The sequence below is a fragment of the Zalophus californianus genome, chromosome 9 (assembly GCF_009762305.2).
Source record: "Zalophus californianus isolate mZalCal1 chromosome 9, mZalCal1.pri.v2, whole genome shotgun sequence".
Classification (NCBI taxonomy): Eukaryota; Metazoa; Chordata; class Mammalia; order Carnivora; family Otariidae; genus Zalophus; species Zalophus californianus.
In genome coordinates, this window is record NC_045603.1 from 64,779,820 (window position 1) to 64,798,679 (window position 18,860).

Sequence of the window (18,860 nt, forward strand, 5' to 3'; positions counted from 1 at the left end):
TTACAGTATGACATACCTGAAAACTCCTGAACCATAAAAGATGGTGACCACAAGAAAATGAGAAGAGCAGGTGGAAAAGATCTTGCTCTGACCCATGGCAGAGTTGATTCCCAGGGCTGTCATGATGATACGACTGTAGGAGCCCAGCAATAAGACAAGCGTACCAAGGCCCAGGACTGCCATGGTGGTCAGGATGGAAGCAACACTAATATAGGGGTCAGAACAGGTCAGCAGGAGCACTGGGGGAAGCTCGCAGGCAAAACTGTGGACAAGATTGGGGCCACAGAAGTGCTGCTGAGCCAGAAGGATGCTGTTAACCAGGCCAGTCCCCATTCCGATGGCCCACGATGCTTTCACCAGGCCAGTACATACCTTCTTGTTCATCGCCACCACATACAACAGTGGGTGGCGCACAGCCTGGAACCAGTCATAAGCCATGACTGAAAGGAGGCAAGCTTCAGTGGCCCCGGAAAATATGACCAAGGAGATCTGGGTGAAACACTCAAGGGGAGATATAGTCTTCCACTTGGAAAGAAGGTTCTCTAGCAGTTTAGGCACAATGACAGGAATAGAAAGCATCCAGGAAGGAGAAGTGACTCAGGAAGAAGTACATGGGCCTGTGGAGGTGAGAATCAGCTCTGATCACCAGCAGCATTGTCAGGTTCCCCATTAGGGTCAGGAGGTAAATCCCCAGGAAGAGCACAAAGAGCACAGCCTGGATCTGAGGGTTGCTGGATAGTCCTAGGAGGACAAATGTGGTGACTGTGGTTATGTTGCCAACTTCTATGGAGCATTTAAGTTCTCCTTTCAGAGGGACAAGAATGGAAAAGAATGATCACATGGGTTATCAGTCTCAGAGCATGCCTGGGGATGAGGCATTGGGAGTAAAGCTTCACTGCTGATCCAGGACAGACTGTGTAGCAGCCACACCCCTTCCATGTCAGACCTCCTTAGTCCTTCTTGGCTCAGGGCAAGAAGCTATTGGCCAAGGTGGAGAAGGGAAAGACGAATGTAGACAATCTGACCTAGAAAGGACAGAGAAGAGAACAGGGATTATCCAGACTGGAGAAGGAAAGGAAAGCATTTGGGAATAGACTCCAGAGCACTGAGAAGTGCTGTTCTCTAGTTCCAAAAGGAACTGAGCTCAAACCACAGGAGGGCTGACTGGCACAGTGAATAAGCAATGAACATTTTGGCTGACTATCTGGCTGACAGACCATGATGAATGAATGATTGATAGGGGTATTGTGATACCTAATGATGGTACAAGACTTTTCTCTGCCATAGTAAGTTCAAGAGTAAGTCACTTGAGTTTCTCATTAAAAAAATCTGGGAAAACTAGGTGGTTCTGAAGTCCATTCCAGCTTAGAAATTCTAAAGATTAAAAAAAAAAAAAGAAATTCTAAAGACTAAGGGACAATCTTCTTTGGGTATCACTGGTACTAAATAGAAATCCTTTCTCCCCTTCTATGTCAACCCAAGAAAAAATGGTATGTGAGTGTGCTGATTTCATGGAAGCCAGGCAGGAGGAAGCCCTCAAAATGGAGGTGAGGGTTGTGCACATCAACCACTCCAAGGTCTTCCCATTCCAGGGTTTCTGTGAATCTACATTGTCCACTGTTTTTTCTGTAATCTCAGTACTTTACATCACAGTCCATGGAGATTGTGCTATTCTCTGAGTTGGTACTGAGGGACTTGGATAAAATCAAGTCAAACTTGGACCTTCTTCTGTGCATCACAGGGATGGTAAAAACAGAGAGAGAGAGAGGAGATAAGAGAGATAAAAGAACACCAAGAACACCTGGTAAAATGTACAGTTATAGGGTTTGGTCTAGACCAGAACAAAGTAAAATTGTCACCTTTCTCTTTGATGAGCAACTCAGGAAGGAGATAAGTGAGGATCTGATCTCTCTTTGTGGCTTGTACACTCACGGGTTCCCTGAGTGGGTAGTTTTAGAAGATGGATATGAATGAGGAGATTTGTCTTCACCTGGGCACCCTAGGCCAACAAGAGATGCTCTCAGTGGATGATAACCAAATGACATCTTTTCCAACACAGGAACAAAAACCCCAGATGTGGCTAGGGCTTCTGTGGGCTATCCTCAACTTTGTCTTTCCTTTAGAAGATTCAGGGGTAGAAGTTCTTAGCAAGGAAATATCCCTATAGTCTTTCTGCCTAAGGGGAAGACTTCTTGACTCTGCCTCCCACATAACAATGGCCAGAGGGACTTGATCTCAGCTCTAGACCTTGGAGAGTGAGGGAGCTCCCTGGAGAGGCTCTTAAGCAGGAGGCCTGTTCTGAATGTGAGTGAGGTCTCCAAGGGCCAACTATTCCTTCCTTGAATCACTCTTGTTTCAGTGGGTTGCATCATACAAGAGGGGACCCAGGGTGGCCAATGATGTCTAAAGATAAAAATATAGAGTTCTGAGGATTCCTGGTACAAAAACCTGGAATTTCCTTCCTCCTTCCCTCCCTTCATCCTGCTTCCTTCTCAATTCCCTTCCTTCCCATTTCGTTATGTTTTAAAATCATATTATGATTATACAAATAATATAATGATAAAAGAAAATGAAAAAGATAATGAAGATACTTTAAAAATGAAAAAAGATACTGGGGTGCCTGGGTGGCTCATTTGGTTAAGCATCTGACTCTTGATTTCTGCTCAGGTCATGATCTCAGTTTTGTCAGATTGAGCCCTGCATCAGGCTCTGCACTCAGTGTGGAGTCTGCTTAAGATTCTCTCTCCCCCTCTCCCTCTCCGTCTGCCCATCCCCCCCCACCCCCATGGTTCACTCTCTCTCTAAAAAAAAAAAAAGTTAAGAAAAGAAAAAAGATATTAAAGATATTTTAATTATAAAAGAAGAAAATAAAAATTTATCATGTCATCCAAAATTTTTTTATTATTTTATTTATTGCAATTCAAATAAAATCCAAATTGATTAAAAACTTCAAAACAAATGTGACAAAACCTTTTTATTGTGAACATGTTTAAACATATACAGAAGTAGAGAGAATAGTGTATTGACCCTTCTGTATCCATCATCCAGAGTCAACAATTAATCAGCTCCTTGACTGCTAACCAGCTTTGAGGACACGGAGCTGGAAAATGTGGTTCCTGTATTCCATGAGCAGTCATGTGTCTAAGACACAGAAAAGTTATATTACTGAAAGATAGAAGGGAAGGGCAGTACTGAGGAGGGATGATCAGTCTTTTTTTTAAAAAATATTTTATTTATTTATTTTTAGACAGAGAGTGCCCCCACAAGTGTGAGGTGGGGGAGGGGCAGAAAGAGAGGGCGAGAATCTCAAGCAGACTCTGGGCTGAGCACAGAGCCCCACGCAGGGCTTGATCGCACAACCCTGAGGTCATGACCTGAGCTGAAACCAAGAGTTGGGAGCTTAACTGACTGAGCCGCCCAGGTGTCCCGGATGATCGGTCTTTGCCATGCATGAGGATCGAATGGTGACTAATTGCCTAGGAGATAACAAAGCAACATTATAGAAGGAACTTGGGCCTTTCACTCGGGACTACCCATACATCTCTGGACTTCAGAGAAAAGTAATCTTCTATTTTATTTGAGGCACTGTATTTTGGGATCTCTTCTATAACAGCTTAACCTTTATTTTCCTAAAATAGATTTCCTAACCAACCCATATTGTCTCCAATGCCCCACCATCAAAAATAAGGTTGCAGTAACCCCCTTTTCTTTCTATGCCTTCAGGAGCATATTTATTGTGTTGAGAGAATACATCAGGTGCTCTCTGAGCTACGCAGGGTAAAGGGAAGTTTTCTTATTACAAACCGACAAAGGTAAGAGGTAAAACATTTTTCACAACAGCCATTTGAAGATCTAGTTCCACATACTCAGAAATAGGTCTGGGCTTAATATAATAACAGAATTCCTAATCATCCAAGGGTACTTTTATAACTTAATACAGATAATAAATTAGGCTAAAATGCACTGTAATATTTGGTAGAGTTCAGGACCTTTAGTACATCACAAAATATATTTTGATACACCAAAGAAGCAAGACTTGCAAGCAGACTCTTAGACATAACTAATCCACAGCTATAAAGCTCTACTCTTGAGAGCATTTACATCTTTGGGGAGTCTCTCAGTCTCTAGAGGATAAACACAGGGAGTGGAGTCAGTGTAGCATGCACCCAAAGTCTGTGCTGTATATAGAGATGCAGGGCCCAGGGAGAGGATGTCCCCTGCTCCTTCACAACGCATACAGATTATGTGAATTACATTGCATAGCACTGGGTCCATGGTCTGAATATCCTGTCATGTTCTGCCCTGTTGGTCAAATACCGAATGGCCATGCTTCCAGGCACAGGATCAGCAGGGTTGCAGTCTGTGACTAAATAACAAAATGACAGCAAAACCTTTGAAATAGACAAGCAGATATTCCAGTTGTCTTTAATTAGATGGTTCCCTGACTATTGATGTCCCAGAGATAGATTCTGGTGTGGAAGTTAACCTTTGGTGGTTTAAATGGATCATCAGATGAAAATGTGATATCCAGAGAAAATAGACCACCATCGTATACAGAACCCGGTGAACCATTCATAAATGTTGTCTCCCTTGGGCCCAGCACTGCAGTTCGGAGGAGGATGAAGGTTACCTACCACTCTACCAGCCAAGAGCCAGGCAGACACAGCTTATTACATACATGTTCTTGTGATAAACAGTAACTAGTCTTTAAGTAAGAGAACTCGACACCACCATTTGATTTGTCACACTTAGGCTCATTCTAGACTCACTTGGTAGTTGAGGTGGTTGTTTGGGTTTGCTAACTGGCGTTATCCAAAGGAAAACAAACGTATCATATAATTATAACAGGAGGTAGTTTTACAAGTTGGAGTGAAGCCCTCTGAGGTTAGGCTTGGACCCTTCCCCAGAAACTGGAAGACAGGGGTGCTGTCTTCGCTGATAATTATGTTTTGAAGAGTTGGTTCTTAGGTCCTTGAGAAAGACATTACCTGGTAATAAAGCTGGCAAGGGACTTTTTAACTTTTAAAAAGATTTACATACATTTCAAAGAGACAGAGAAAGAACTCACAAGTTTTCTAAAGTAAATGCTCTAAGAAAAGGGAAGAGGGAGAGAAGTCTCTTCCTTTATTTTTAGTGGGGGAGTTAGCCTTTTATTTTTAATTTGCATTTGCTCTGCCACTCGGGTTGAAAAGGCTCTCATTTCTCCACTGAGTTTCCTTTGTGCCTTTTAGAAGTCAGTCCACTCGCTTTGTGTGGATCTGTATTTGGATTCTCTGGTTTTATTGCTCTACATGTCTATTCCTTTGCTAGCCTTTTGCAGATCCAACACTATATGACTACTGTAACTTTATAGTAAGTCCTGAAATGAGATGATGGGAGTCATCCAATTTTGTTTTCTCAGAATTGTTTTGGCTGTTTTAGTACTCTTGTCTTTCCAGCTTCACCAGTTTCCACAGGCTAAAAGGTTTGAACCCTTTTCTTTGGCTGGAAGAGGGCTGCACCAGCACCCTCAGGCGGGGATTGATGAATTTCCTGCTTGGGCCTGGGAGATTTGATGGTGGTTGCGGTTCCCTGACCCCAGCCAGCCCAGGGGGACAGCTTTCTTTGGCGTCACCCCATCCCCCCACCATCCTCCCTCTGAGAGCCAGGTGGGGTTCCTGGGGGAACAGACTGCAAGAAAGTGGGAACTTCCCTGACTTCCCTCTGGAGCCTCAGGGCCTCACACAGCACACATTTGGCCTCCAGCAATCCGTCACCATTTCTAGTTTAATCTTCCTCCTCGGTTAGATGGCACCAGCAGCTTCTGTCCTGAGTAAGCAAATGCTCAGGCCTTGGGTCTCCCTGCAGGCACACTCTTTTCTCCAGATTTCTCTATGGCCATCTGCCCAAGACAGTTCTCTGATGGCTAAGGTAAGTGGTTGACTTTCAGTTTGTCCAGCTTTTTTCTTACTGTAAGAGCAGGAGTGATAGCTTGCCAGGCCTCTGCATCTCCGAGCCAAAACCAGAAGTCTGAGTTTTTAAATAAGAAAATTATAGCTCTTGTTTCCAGGATGTCTTTTATTTTTTATTTTATTTTATTGTTTTTCTCTCCAGGATGTCTTTTATTTGACCGTATTTGAATCTCTTTAAATGCCCTCCCTGTGTTTTCCTCTGTGGGCATTGTTCGGTCTATCTCCTTGCACATTTTTTATGGGGTTGTTCTATTAGCTGCTTGATGTTTACCTCTTTCTCTGTGTACTGTTTTGTTTGCTCATTACAGCCGAAATCTGACTGGTTGAGTTGTGTAAGTGGTGATAGTCTCTTGACAGAAGGCAGTTCCCCGCCCCCGCCCCGGGCTACTCTTCCCAGCAACCCACATTCAGCTCCTGGAGAGAGAGGCCTGCGCACTGCTCCTGACAGCACTCCCCTGGGGGCCTGAGCCCCATGGCCCAGCTTCCCGAAGGCTGCAGCAGTGGAAGCTCAGTTCAGGAGAACCGGAAGTTTGAACTTGGGATTAGGGTTCCATGGGACATGTTCAAGCTGCCGACTCTGTACATTTTTGCATACAACAACACATTGAATATATTAATGGTCAACTATGCCGTATCTTCATTTTGCATATCACTGGCCTAATCCATTAAGTGTCACCGCTTAATGCTCAGAGAGAAATCTATTGCTTTCCGCTTCCAAGTTCCTATGGGAACTTAAAGTTCTTGAGTACTTATAATGCATTCTTCCTCCAGATAAAATTTCCCCAGACCCAAATATCTTCTAATTTTCCTCTTTCTCAAAATCCTCAGTGGTCTCTTTGGTTATGGGTTTAGGGCAAAATAATCCTAGCTCGTTCAGACTTCACTGCAGAGGTCTATATGACCAACCCTATGGGTCATGAGAAACCTTCCCTGTCAGTCATGCCAGCCTGCCTGCTGACCCCCCATACTTCCTATTCAGCTCTTACTAAACTACAAGACGGCAAGAGGATTTTTTTTTGTACTAATGGCAGGAGTCAGACAGATTTCCATTGACAAAGAAGACTCCAAGGATCCAAAATGACAAATCTTACAAATCTGTGATTTGCAGGAAAAGGATACAATGTGACAGCAGCATTAAAATAAGGATATGTGTCACAGCCAAAGGCTGCCTCATAGCAAGGGAAGAGGACTGGAGGGAGCTCACTTGTCTTCGCTCCACAGGGCCACACAGCACATGCTTTCTCTCTTGGTTAGAAACCACCAACATGTGTGTGAAATATACCAGAACCAGGAGCTCAGACTGGGTATGTGTGACACATGGCTTCCTTGATCCCCCTGGTAAATTAGCCACTGCTGCATGAACCATTGCCACAAAGGTAGCAGCCATTTGAAGATGCAAGGTGAGCCCAAACATTCCCTCAGGAGTGAGCAAACATTCTCTCCACTTAGTGGTGTTCAAGGATGGGGACTTGGACCCTTGGTCTAAAATTCTCAATAGCCATTTCAACAAGGGCTCTTCAGGGAGCTTGCTTTTAACACACTGAAAAGTCAAAATTCTTTTCACTCAACAATCCCTTCCTTTTATGTTTTCTTGTCCGCCATTGTTAATTTGTCCCACCTGAATCACCTTTTTAAGAGTAATTGGTCTCACAGATGTAGCTCATTTATCAGGTATGTCTGCCCAGGTTCCTTTGGTTGAAGCGCCACCTCCTGGCCAGAGAGGGTAAAGCTCAACCAAAGGAGATTCTGAGCTTTTTATTTATTTATTTTTTAAAAGATTTTATTTATTTATTTGAGAGAGAATGAAAGATAGAGAGCACGAAAGGGAAGAGGGTCAGAGGGAGAAGCAGACTCCCTGCTCAGCAGGGAGCCCGATGTGGGACTCGATCCCGGGACTCCAGAATCATGACCTGAGCCGAAGGCAGTCGCTTAACCAACTGAGCCACCCAGGCACCCCTTGGAGCTTTTATTTTTGCTAATGCTGAATGCAGCAACCATGGAACCGAATTTTGAGACCCTGCTGTCAGTTTGAAGTTTCCTGCTAATCCATTTTGTTAGATCCTGAGGCTTAGGTTTTATCATGTTCAGATTCCCCTGGAAAGTTTATGTCAGTAATTGCTTTCAAAGCATGTGCTACCTCAAACCAAGGGTGACTTGGCAACCATCTGGCATTAATGATTCATTTCCACCCCCTTTAGCAGAATCATAGTTTTTCTATCTCTAAATAATGCCTTAGCCATATTTTTAGTTAAAAATGAGTCAGGGGGTGGACGTTTAATCCCCTTTCTCATACCAGCTGAACTAATGGCAGCAGTTAATGTTTGCTAAAGGACACTCACAGGACCCCAAACAACAATGCTTACAAATCTATGGTTATTGCAGAGAAGGACACAGCATAGTAACAGCATCAAGTAAGGATAACCTCACAACCAAAGGCTACCCCACAGCAAGACATCCAGAGACACCTGGCATAGGCTCCCATTGTCCTCGTTCTGCAATACCATGGCAGGACATACTTCTTAGATCAAGAATCACTGATGGATGCATGGAACACTCTGGAACAGGGAGCCCAAAAGGATTCTAGAACTATCTTGTACCTGTTGATCACATAGATATATTCTTGCTGTGTAACTTGCTTTTACTTCCTCTTTGCCAATTTGGGTGCCTTTGATTTCTTTTTGTTGTCTGATTGCTGTGGCTAGGACTTCTAATGCTGTGTTCAATAGCAGTGGTGATAGTGGACATCCCTGCCGCGTTCCTGACCTTATGGGAAAGCTCTCAGCTTTTCCGCATTGAGAATGATATTTGCTATAGATTTTTCATAGATGGCTTTTATGATATTGAGGTATGTGCCCTCTATCCCTATACTCTGAAGTTTTCTTTTAATACTATTTCATTTTTTTAAAGATTTTATTTATTCATTTTGACAGAGAGAGAGAGACAGCGAGAGAGAGGGAACACAAGCAGGTGGAGTGGGAGAGGGAGAAGCAGGCTTTCCACCGAGCAGTGAGCCCGATGTGGGGCTCGATCCCAGGACCCTGGGATCATGACCTGAGCCAAAGGCAGACGCTTAACGACTGAGCCACCCAGGCGCCCCTACTCTGAAGAGTTTTGATCAAGAAAGGATGCTGTACTTTGTCAAATGCTTTTTCTGCATCTATTGAGAGGATCATATGATTCTTGTTCTTTGTTTTGTTAATGTATCGTATCACGTTGATTGATTTGCGGATGTTGAACCAACCTTGCAGCCCAGGGATAAATCCCACTTGGTCATGGTGAATAATCCTTTTAATGTACTGTTGGATCCTATTGGCTAGTATTTTGGTGAGAATTTTTGCATCCACGTTCATCAAGGATATGGGTCTGTAATTCTCCTTTTTGATGGTTTTGGGATCAAGGTAATGGTGGCCTCATAAAATGAATTTGGAAGTTTTCCTTCCATTTCTATTTTTTGGAACAGTTTCAGGAGAATAGGTATTAATTCTTCTCTAAATGTTTGGTAGAATTCCCCTGGGAAGCCATCTGGCCCTGGACTTTGGTTTGTTTGGAGATTTTTGATGACTGCTTCAATTTCCTTAGTGGTTATAGGTCTGTTCAGGTTTTCTATTTCTTCCTGGTTCAATTTTGGTAGTTGATCCATCTCTAGGAATGCACCCATTTCTTCCAGGTTATCTAATTTGCTGGCATAGAGTTGCTCATAATATGTTCTTATAATTGTTTGTATTTCTTTGGTGTTGGTTGTGATCTCTCCTCTTTCATTCATGATTTTGTTGATTTGTGTCATTTCTCTTTTCTTTTTGATAAGTCTGGCCAGGGGTTTATCAACCTTGTTAATTCTTTCAAAGAACCAGCTCCTAGTTTCGTTGATCTGTTCTACTGTTCTTTTGGTTTCTAGTTCATTGATTTCTGCTCTGATCTTTATTATTTCTCTTCTCCTGCTGGGTTTAGGCTTTATTTGCTGTTCTTTCTCCAGCTCCTTTAGGTGTAGGGTTAGGTTGTGTATTTGAGACCTTTCTTGTTTCTTGAGAAAGGCTTGTACTGCTATATACTTTCCTCCCAGGACTGCCTTTGCTGTGTCCCAAAGATTTTGAACAGCTGTGTTTTCATTTTCATTGGTTTCCATGAATTTTTTTAATTCTTCTTTAATTTCCTGGTTGACCCATTCCTTCTTTAGTAGGATGCTCTTTAGCCTCCATGTATTTGAGTTCTTTCCAACTTTCCTCTTGTGATTGAGTTCTAGTTTCAAAGCATTGTGGTCTGAAAATATGCAGGGAATGATCCCAATCTTTTGGTACCGGTTGAGACCTGATTTGTGACCTAGGATGTGATCAATTCTGGCGAATGTTCCATGGGCACTAGAGAAGAATGTGTATTCTGTTGCTTTGGGATGGAATGTTCTGAATATGTCTGTGAAGTCCATTTGGTCCAGTGTGTCATTTAAAGTCTTTATTTCCTTGTTGATCTTTTGCTTAGATGATCTGTCCATTTCAGTCAGGGGGGTGTTAAAGTCCCCCACTATTATTGTATTGTTGTCAATGTGTTTCTTTGCTTTTGTTATTAATTGCCTTATATAATTGGCTGCTCCCATGTTAGGGGCATAGATATTTACAATTGTTAGATCTTCTTGTTGGATAGACCCTTTAAGTAGGATATAGTGTCCTTCTTCATCTCTTATTATGGTCTGTGGTTTAAAATCTAATTTGTCTGATAGAAGGATTGCCACCCCAGCTTTCTTTTGGTGTCCATTAGCATGGTAAATGGTTTTCCACCCCCTCACTTACAATGTGGGGGTGTCTTTGGGTCTAAAATGAGTCTCTTGCAGACAGCATATTGATGGGTCTTGTTTTTTCATCCAATCTGATAGCCTGTGTCTTTTGATTGGGGCATTTATCCCATTTACATTCAGGGTAACTTTTGAAAGATATGAATTTAATGCCATTGTATTGCCTCTAAGGTGACTGTTACTGTATATTGTCTGTGTTCCTTTCTGATCTATGCTGCTTTTAGGCTCTCTCTTTGCTTAGAGGACCCCTTTCAATATTTCTTATAGGGCTGGTTTCGTGTTTGCAAATTCCTTTAGTTTTTGTTTGTCCTGGAAGCTTTTTACCTCTCCTTCTATTTTCAATGACAGCCTAGCTGGATATAGTATTCTTGGCTGCATATTTTTCTCGTTTAGTGCTCTGAAGCTATCATGGCAGTCCTTTCTGGCCTGCCAGGTCTCTGTAGATAGGTCTGTTGCCAATCTAATGTTTTACCATTGTAGGTTACATATCTCTTCTCCTGAGCTGCTTTCAGGATTTTCTCTTTGTCTGAGACTCGTAAGTTTTACTATTAGATGTCGGGGTGTAGACCTATTTTTATTGATTTTGAGAGGGGTTCTCTGTGCCTCCTGGATTTTGATGCCTGTTTCCTTCCCCACATTAGGGAAGTTCTCTGCTATAATTTGCTCCAATATACCTTCTGCCCCTCTCTTTCTTCTTCTTCTGGGATCCCAATTATTCTAATGTTGTTTCGTCTTATCATATCGCTTCTCTCTCGAATTCTGCCCTCGTGATCCTGTAGTTGTTTATCTCTCTTTTTCTCAGCCTCTTTATTTTCCATCATTTGGTCTTCAATATCGCTGATTCTCTCTTCTGCCTCATTTATCCTAGCAGTTAGTGCCCCCATTTTTGATTGAACCTCATTAATAGCCTTTTTGATTTTGACTTGGTTAGGTTTTAGTTCTTTTATGTCTTCAGAAAGGATTTCTCTAATAACTTCCACACTTTTTTCAAGCCCAGCTAGTATCTTTAAAGGCATGATTCTGAACTCTAGGTCTGACATCGTACTAATGTCCGTACTGAGTAGGTCCCTGGCAGACGGTACTACCTCTTGTTCTTTTTGCTGAGGTGATTTTTTTCGTCTTGTCATTTTGTCCAGAGGAGACTAGAGGAATCAGAGAACAAAATGCTAACAGGTTAACAACGTCCCCAGCAAATATACTCTATACAAATCAGAAAAGACCTGAAACCAGGGGAAAAGAAAGGGAAAGAAAGAAAAAAGAAAGAGAAAAAAAAAGAGAAAGAAAAAGACAAAATGAAACAAAAACAGAATAAAATTAAAAAAACAGAATATGATTAAATATGATCAGGCTAGTGCACAGATCAGTGCCACACACTAGATTCTGGGCGTATTTTGGTCTATTAGAAGAAAGTGCCTTCTAAAATTTTAAAGGAAGAAAGACTTATATATGTACAAAATAAGGGTTGATACAATGAAGGGATGGAAGATGACTGTAAAGATGAAAATTATAAAAGATTTTATAAAAGGAATTGATAAGATAAGAAGTTGTTTGAAAAAAGAAAGATTTAAAAAAGAAAAAAAAAGGGAGAGAATATGATCAGGCAGGAGACTAGAACAAAGCCATACACTAGTGATTTAGGGTATATTTTGATCTGTTAGAAGAAACTGTATCTCAAAATTTTAAAGAGAGAACAACTTATATATATATATGCCAAAAATAAGGGTAACTACTATGATGGGATAAAATATGATTCTAAAAATGAAAAATAAAAACATGTTTTTTTTAAAAAGGGATTGATAAGATGTTGGTTGAAAAAGGGAAAAAGAAAAATTCAAAAAAAAAACAGTTAAAAAAATTAACTTTGAAAAACTAATGAATCATGGTAAAAAAGCCATGAATTCTATGTGCAGTATTCCCCTAGCGCTGGAGTTCTCCCGTTCTCCTTGATCGGTAAACTTGGTCTTGGCTTGCAGGCTGTTCGGCTGATCTTCTGGGGGGGGGCCTGTTGCTGTGGTTTCCAAATGTCTTTGCTGGAGGCGGAATTGCCCCGCCCTTGTGTCGGGCTAAGCAATCTGCTCGGGTTTGCTCTCAGGAGCTTTTGTTCCCTGCAAGCTCTCCGTACAGCTTTGGAGGACCAGAGTGAAAATGGTGGCCTCTGAATCTCCGCCCGGAGGAGCTGAGAAATCGGGGCCCGCTCCTCAGTGCACCCCCAGAGAAAAGCAGTCACTCCCGTCTCCCCAGTCTCCGGCCACACTCCGTGCTCACCCGGCCTGTGACCGAGTGTTTCTATCTCTGGCACCCGACCATGTGTGGAGTCTCCAAACCCAGCAGATCCCTGCGGTGCGCTCCCGCGCCGCTCCTCCCGGGGGAGGAAGGGGAGTCTCCCCGGATCTGCCACCTGTTGGGTCCCTGCTGGGGGAGCAGTGGCCCGACTGGGCCGTGGATCACAGTTTATGGCAACCCCGAGCTGAGAGCCCGCGCCTCGGCTCTGTCTCTGCAGCCGGCGTCCCCGCTCCAACACCTGGGAGCTCTGCCGCCCTCAGGCACCCCCGGTCTTTCTGTGACCCCGAGGGTCCTGAGACCACACTGTTCCAGAGAGTGTTCCACTGCCCCGCTTAGCCACTGGAGCGACGTCCCTCAGCGGAGCCGACTTCTAGAAGTTCCGATTTTGTGCTCCGTGGCTCCGTCACTTGTCAGAAGCAGCCGACGGAGGCCCCCTCCTCCGCCGTCCATCCTCCCAAATATCGCCTCGGATTCACTTCTCCGCACATCCTACCTTCCAGAAAGTGGTCGCTTTTCTGTTCAGAGAGTTGTTGCTATTCTTCTCTTCGATCTCCTGTTGAGTTCGTAGGTGTTCAGAATGGTTTGATCCCTATTGAGCTGAATTCCTGAGACCAGACGAAATCCAGGTCTCCTACTCCTCTGCCATCTTACTCCGCTCCCATTTTGAATTCATTTTTGTCTATGGTGTAAGAAAGTGGTCCAGTGTCATTCTTTTCCATGGTGCTGTCCAGATTTCCCAACATCCTTTATTGAAGAGGCTGTCTTTTTCCCACTGGATATACTTTCCTGCCTTGTTAAAGATTAATTGACCATATAGTTGTGGGTTCATTTTTGTGTTTTCTCTTCTGTTCCACCGATCTATGTGTCTATTTTTGTGCCAGTACCAGTACATGTTTTGATTGTAATATAACTTGAAGTCCAGAATTGTGATGCCTCCCGCTTTGTTTTTCCTTTTTAACATTGCTTTGGCTATTTGGGGTCTTTTGTAGTACCATACAAATTTTAAGATTGTTTTAGCTCGGTGAAAAATATTTTTCATATTTTGATAGGGATTGTATTAAATGTGTAGATTGCTTTGGGTAGTGTAGACATTTTATCAATATTTGTTCTTCCAATCCGTGAACATGGAATGTCTTTCCATTTCTTTCTGTCATCTTCAATTTAATCAGTGTCTTATAGTTTTCAGAGTACAGGTCTTTCACCTCTTTGGTTAGGTTTATTACTAGGTATCTTATTGTCTTTGGTGCAATTGTAAATGGGATTGATATTTTAATTTTTCTTTCTGTTGCTCTATTATTGGTGTATAGAAATCACCTGGGTGGCTCAGTCAGTTAAGTGAATGCCTTCAGCTCAGGTCATGATCCCGGGGTCCTGGGATTGAGCCCCATGCCTGGCTCCCTGCTCAGCGGGGAGCCTGCTTTTCCCTCTCCCTCTGCCACTGACCCTGTTGTGCTCTCTCTCAAATAAATAAAATCTTTCAAAAAAAAAAAAGATTCATTTTTATTGCTTTTATGTTTCCTGCTTCTATAGTGTCATTTTTGGTCTCTCCTTTCCAATCAAAAAGTACCCTGTAATATTTCTTGCATGGCTGGTTTAGTGGCCACAAACTCCTTTAGTTTTGTCTGGAAACTCTTTATCTCTCGTTCTATTCTGAATGATAGCCTTGCTGGATAGAGTATTCTTGGCTGCAGATTTTTTCCACTCAGCACGTGGAATATATCACACCACTCCCTTCTGGCTTGCCAAGTTTTTGTTGAAAAACCTCTTGCTAGCCTTACGGGTTTTTCCTTGAAGGTTAATGACTTTTTTTGTCGCTTTTAAGATTTTTTATCAATATATTTTGCAAATGTAATTACAATATTTCTTGGTGTGGGCCTCCTTTTGTTGATTTTGATGGGAGTTCTCTTTGCCTCCTAGATCTGGATGTCTGTTTCCTTCTCCAGCTTAAGGAATTTTTCAGCTATTATTTCTTCAAATAAATTTTCTGCCCCCTTTTCTCTTTTTCTTCTGGGGATCCTATAATGCAAATATTATGACATTTGGTGGAGTCACGGAGTTCCCTAACTCTATTCTCATTTTGCATGATTCTCTCTCGTTTGTTCAGCTTTATTGCTTTCCACTGCTTTGTCTTCTGGGTCACTAATTCATTCCTCTGCTTCTTCCAGCCTTCTAGAACCATGTTTCTAATCTCGTTTATGGCACTCTTCATCTCTGATTCTTTTTGAACTTTTCTCTACAGTAAGGATCACACTGATGTCTTTTATTCCTTTCTCAAGCCCAGTGGGTGTCCTTATGATTGTTGCTTTCAATTCTTTATTTTTAATTTTTATTTTTAAAAGATTTTATTTATTTGAGACAGAGAGAGAGAGAGAGAGTACAAGCAGGGGGAGCAGCAAGGGGAGAGAGAGGGAGAAGCAGACTCCTCGCTGAGCAGGGAGCCCGACGAGGGGCTCGATCCCAGGTAGGGATCATGACTTGAGCCGAAGGCAGACACCCAACTGACTGAGCCACCCAGGCACCCCCCTGTTGCTTTTAATTCTAACAGGCATATTACTTACATTTCATTTAGATCTTTGCCTGTGGCCTTGTTTTCATTTGGGATAAATTCCTCTGACTTCTCATTTTGTCTAAGTCGCTGCCTTCTTGTCTGTGTTCCAATTATGTCTCGTGCTCCTGATAGTAATGGCCTCTTGAAGATGTCCTGTCGAGCCCACAGCCTGGTGCTTCAGTGAGTGCCTCCGGTGTGTGTTGTGCGCACTCTGCTGTTTTGTTCTGACTGCTCTGTCCTTGAGGCCAGTCATCTGCAAAGGCTCTTTGCCTGTGTTTGGTACCTGGCTTGAATGTGGTGAGTTTTAACTAGGTGTGCTTTGGTCTACTTGTGAAACGAGTCCTGTCACCACCTCCACTGGAACTGAGGCCCTGCAAAACTCTCTGGTTGGGAGATGTGGTATGGGCTAGGCTTTGTGTTGGTCTTCTGGGGGAGGGGCCCCCCACAGTGGGACTGAGGCAAGCCTAACTGAGAAGGGTGGTTCCACTGGAGTCCAGGGGGATGGTGCTTGGTGTAAGTGAGTTAGGTAGCCAATATTGGTGCCACAGGGCTTCCTACAGGTGGCTCCCTGTTTCTACTGAGGGGTAGGGGAGGTAAATGGCACTAGCTGGTACCTCTGACCCCGGAGAGATGTCTGCATGAACTCTCCCTCTCAGGGGCAGCTCCATGAAGAGGGAGTAATCTCCCCACCATGTGCCCCAGCACTCTTTAGATCGTTCTTTCCCAGCTGTCTGCCCCCAGGGTTGTCTGCCTTCTCTCTAGGAGCCGCATAGTGCCTATGGGCTCTATCCCAGTCAATCCTGTTGAACTTTAAAACTCCAGGCTTTCAGCCCTCCTAGTTGCAAGAACTCATGAAATTCAACCCCTCTTGTTTTCTGAACCAGGTGGCTATGGGGAAACCTCCTTGTGCAATCCAGTGTGCTCCTCTCTCTCGCCCTTCTCTGTGACCATGGCTCCTTCCCCTCCACGACAACCAGGATCCATTTTCTCTCCGAAACCATGTCTCCATACTTCCTACCATCTGCGATGTGGCTTCTTCTCTCCCTTTAGTTGTAGAGTTTGTTCTCTTCGTCCTCAGGTCTGTTTCTGGGGTATTTGGGATGATTTGATCGTTATGTAGTTCTATTCATGGGACGAGACAAGACTAGGGTCCTCCTACTTTGTCACCATCTTCCTTTATCTCTGACTACTCACCCATCTATTTACCACTGGGTAACAAATTATTATAGTGAAGTTGAATCTTAGTGTGTATATATATTTAATAGAAGGATGTTGACAGATAATATACTTGAAGTGTTACATTTATTAAGCAAAAAGAAGTTATTATTTATTTTTAAGGATCAGGTTGTTTCTTGTAATGTTGCACATGTTTTAAACAAATTCTTTTAAAATGTAAACCATCACGTTTTATTAAAATTGAATAAGCTGTTAAAATTGCTAGAGCATATCACACCTAAGCTCTCCAGTACAATTTTAAGCAAATATGTATTGTAGAGAAAGCACCAGAAGTAGTGAAGGCAGCAAGACTGTTTCAAAGTAAGCTAAAGCCTCTATCCTTTTTATTCCTCATTCCCTAAAGGAGTTACACTACCAAGTGAAGGAGTTACCCAGCTGCAGTTTTGAGGCCACAAGTGCAAGCTTAAATGATTGCTCTCAAGACTTCAGCTTTTGCAGGCAATCATGTCCAAACAAATTAAAATAAAACCGTATGATTTTGTTATTTTAACACCAAACTGTGAATGGTGGACTGAAATCAACATGTGAAAGAAAGTTAGGCTCAAAGCTTGTTCCTTTTCTAACAGAGTAGTGTCCTTCTAGTTTTACTGATGTATGAATTTTCATAAGGTGCGGTAACAAAATAAATAAAGTGAAAAAAGTTTTGACGATCTATATACAACTCTGAGATTAAGATAAGTCATTGACTGTATTCTTGAGAGACTTTTAACTCTATGGAAGCTGTAACATACATTAAAAACTCATCGATCCAAGTAACATAATGATTCTTCTTCCCCCTTAGATCACTCTCTTATGAAGGGTTATATAATTATGATAGCTTATAAGCCAAGATTAGATTAAAAGGAAAATTTATGTGCTATAGACTAAATCCAGATACGGTCAGGTGCTGAGCATTATTTCTGGCTTCAAAGTAGGATGTATCTGTTTCGTCATCTGGTTGGGGTACGAAAGGCATAGTTTGATGCTGCAGATTTTCCCAGTCCACATCACTGAAGAGAGGATGACGTTTCAGCTCTTAGGAAAAATATAAAACAAAACAGAGCATTATAACACTGTTACCTAAGTAAGTACTGTTTTACAGGAAGTAAGGGAAGATCTCAGATATATGTTGCCCGGTTTTGCTTCATACATATGTGTTCAATGTCTGTCTTCCATGTACTTCACAATGGCTCACATTATGTCATTTTGTATAACACTTGACACATGACAGGTGCTTGGCCTGTATTCGTCAAATGAGTGAATGAATGGTTTTCCTTAATAGAAGCCTATATTATCTCATGCCTCCATCTTCTCACACAATCCCTGACTTGATGGGACAAGAGCTTGGCCTGCTTCCTGCTCCCAGACACAGCTTCCACACCACTGATCTTCATGATTAATGCTCCACTTCTCATTCCAAGTCCTTGCTACCTGTTTCTATCTCTGCAATCCTTATCACCACCGATTACCCTAGGTAACTCTGGTAAAAACGTCATCCTCCACTATCTTAATTTCTTTCCTATGCCCCATCCTTATCCTTCATGGTGATTTCAACACATACACTGATGACATTTGTGACATATTCTCTTCATGGTTGACTTCTTTGATTTCATTGATTGTATCTCGACTACATGCCTTTTTAGCAGCATGAATATATCTGGAGTCTTTACGCTTCACTTAAAGATCTCAACTTTGCTCATCTCTTTAGCTACATTTGCAGTACCTGTCTTCTTTCCTAATTCCTTCTACCTGCTAAAATGAAAACATGCGGGATGCCTGGGTGGCTCAGTCCGTTAAGCGTCTGCCTTCAGCTCAGGTCATGATCCCAGGGGCCTGGGATCGAGTCCCGCATCGGGCTCCCTGCTCCGCGGGGAGTCCGCTTCTCCCTCTGCTGCTCCCCCCGCTTGTGTTCTGTCTCTCTCTCTGACAAATAAATAAAAATATTTAAACAAAAAATAAATAAAATAAAATGAAAACATGCTCTTTTGATCACCCTGTGATATTTGGTTGCTAGACACAACCTCCCGTATTCTCAACCTTTCACTTTATAAGACAAATATAGGGATGTTGGCAAAAAAAT

The 18,860-nt window shown here is 42.5% G+C and overlaps 1 protein-coding gene and 1 pseudogene across 1 annotated transcript; both read right to left on the reverse strand.

Annotated features, from left to right (window-relative positions):
- Positions 1–1,220, reverse strand: LOC113922328 (olfactory receptor 8S1). Its single transcript, XM_035729320.1, is given in 3 exon segments — positions 1–565; positions 567–804; positions 1,151–1,220. Coding segments are annotated over 3 exon segments (873 nt in total).
- Positions 1,221–16,848: 15,628 nt separating this feature from the next.
- The window catches only part of LOC118357333, a 35,934-nt pseudogene continuing 33,922 nt past the window's right edge, over positions 16,849–18,860 (reverse strand).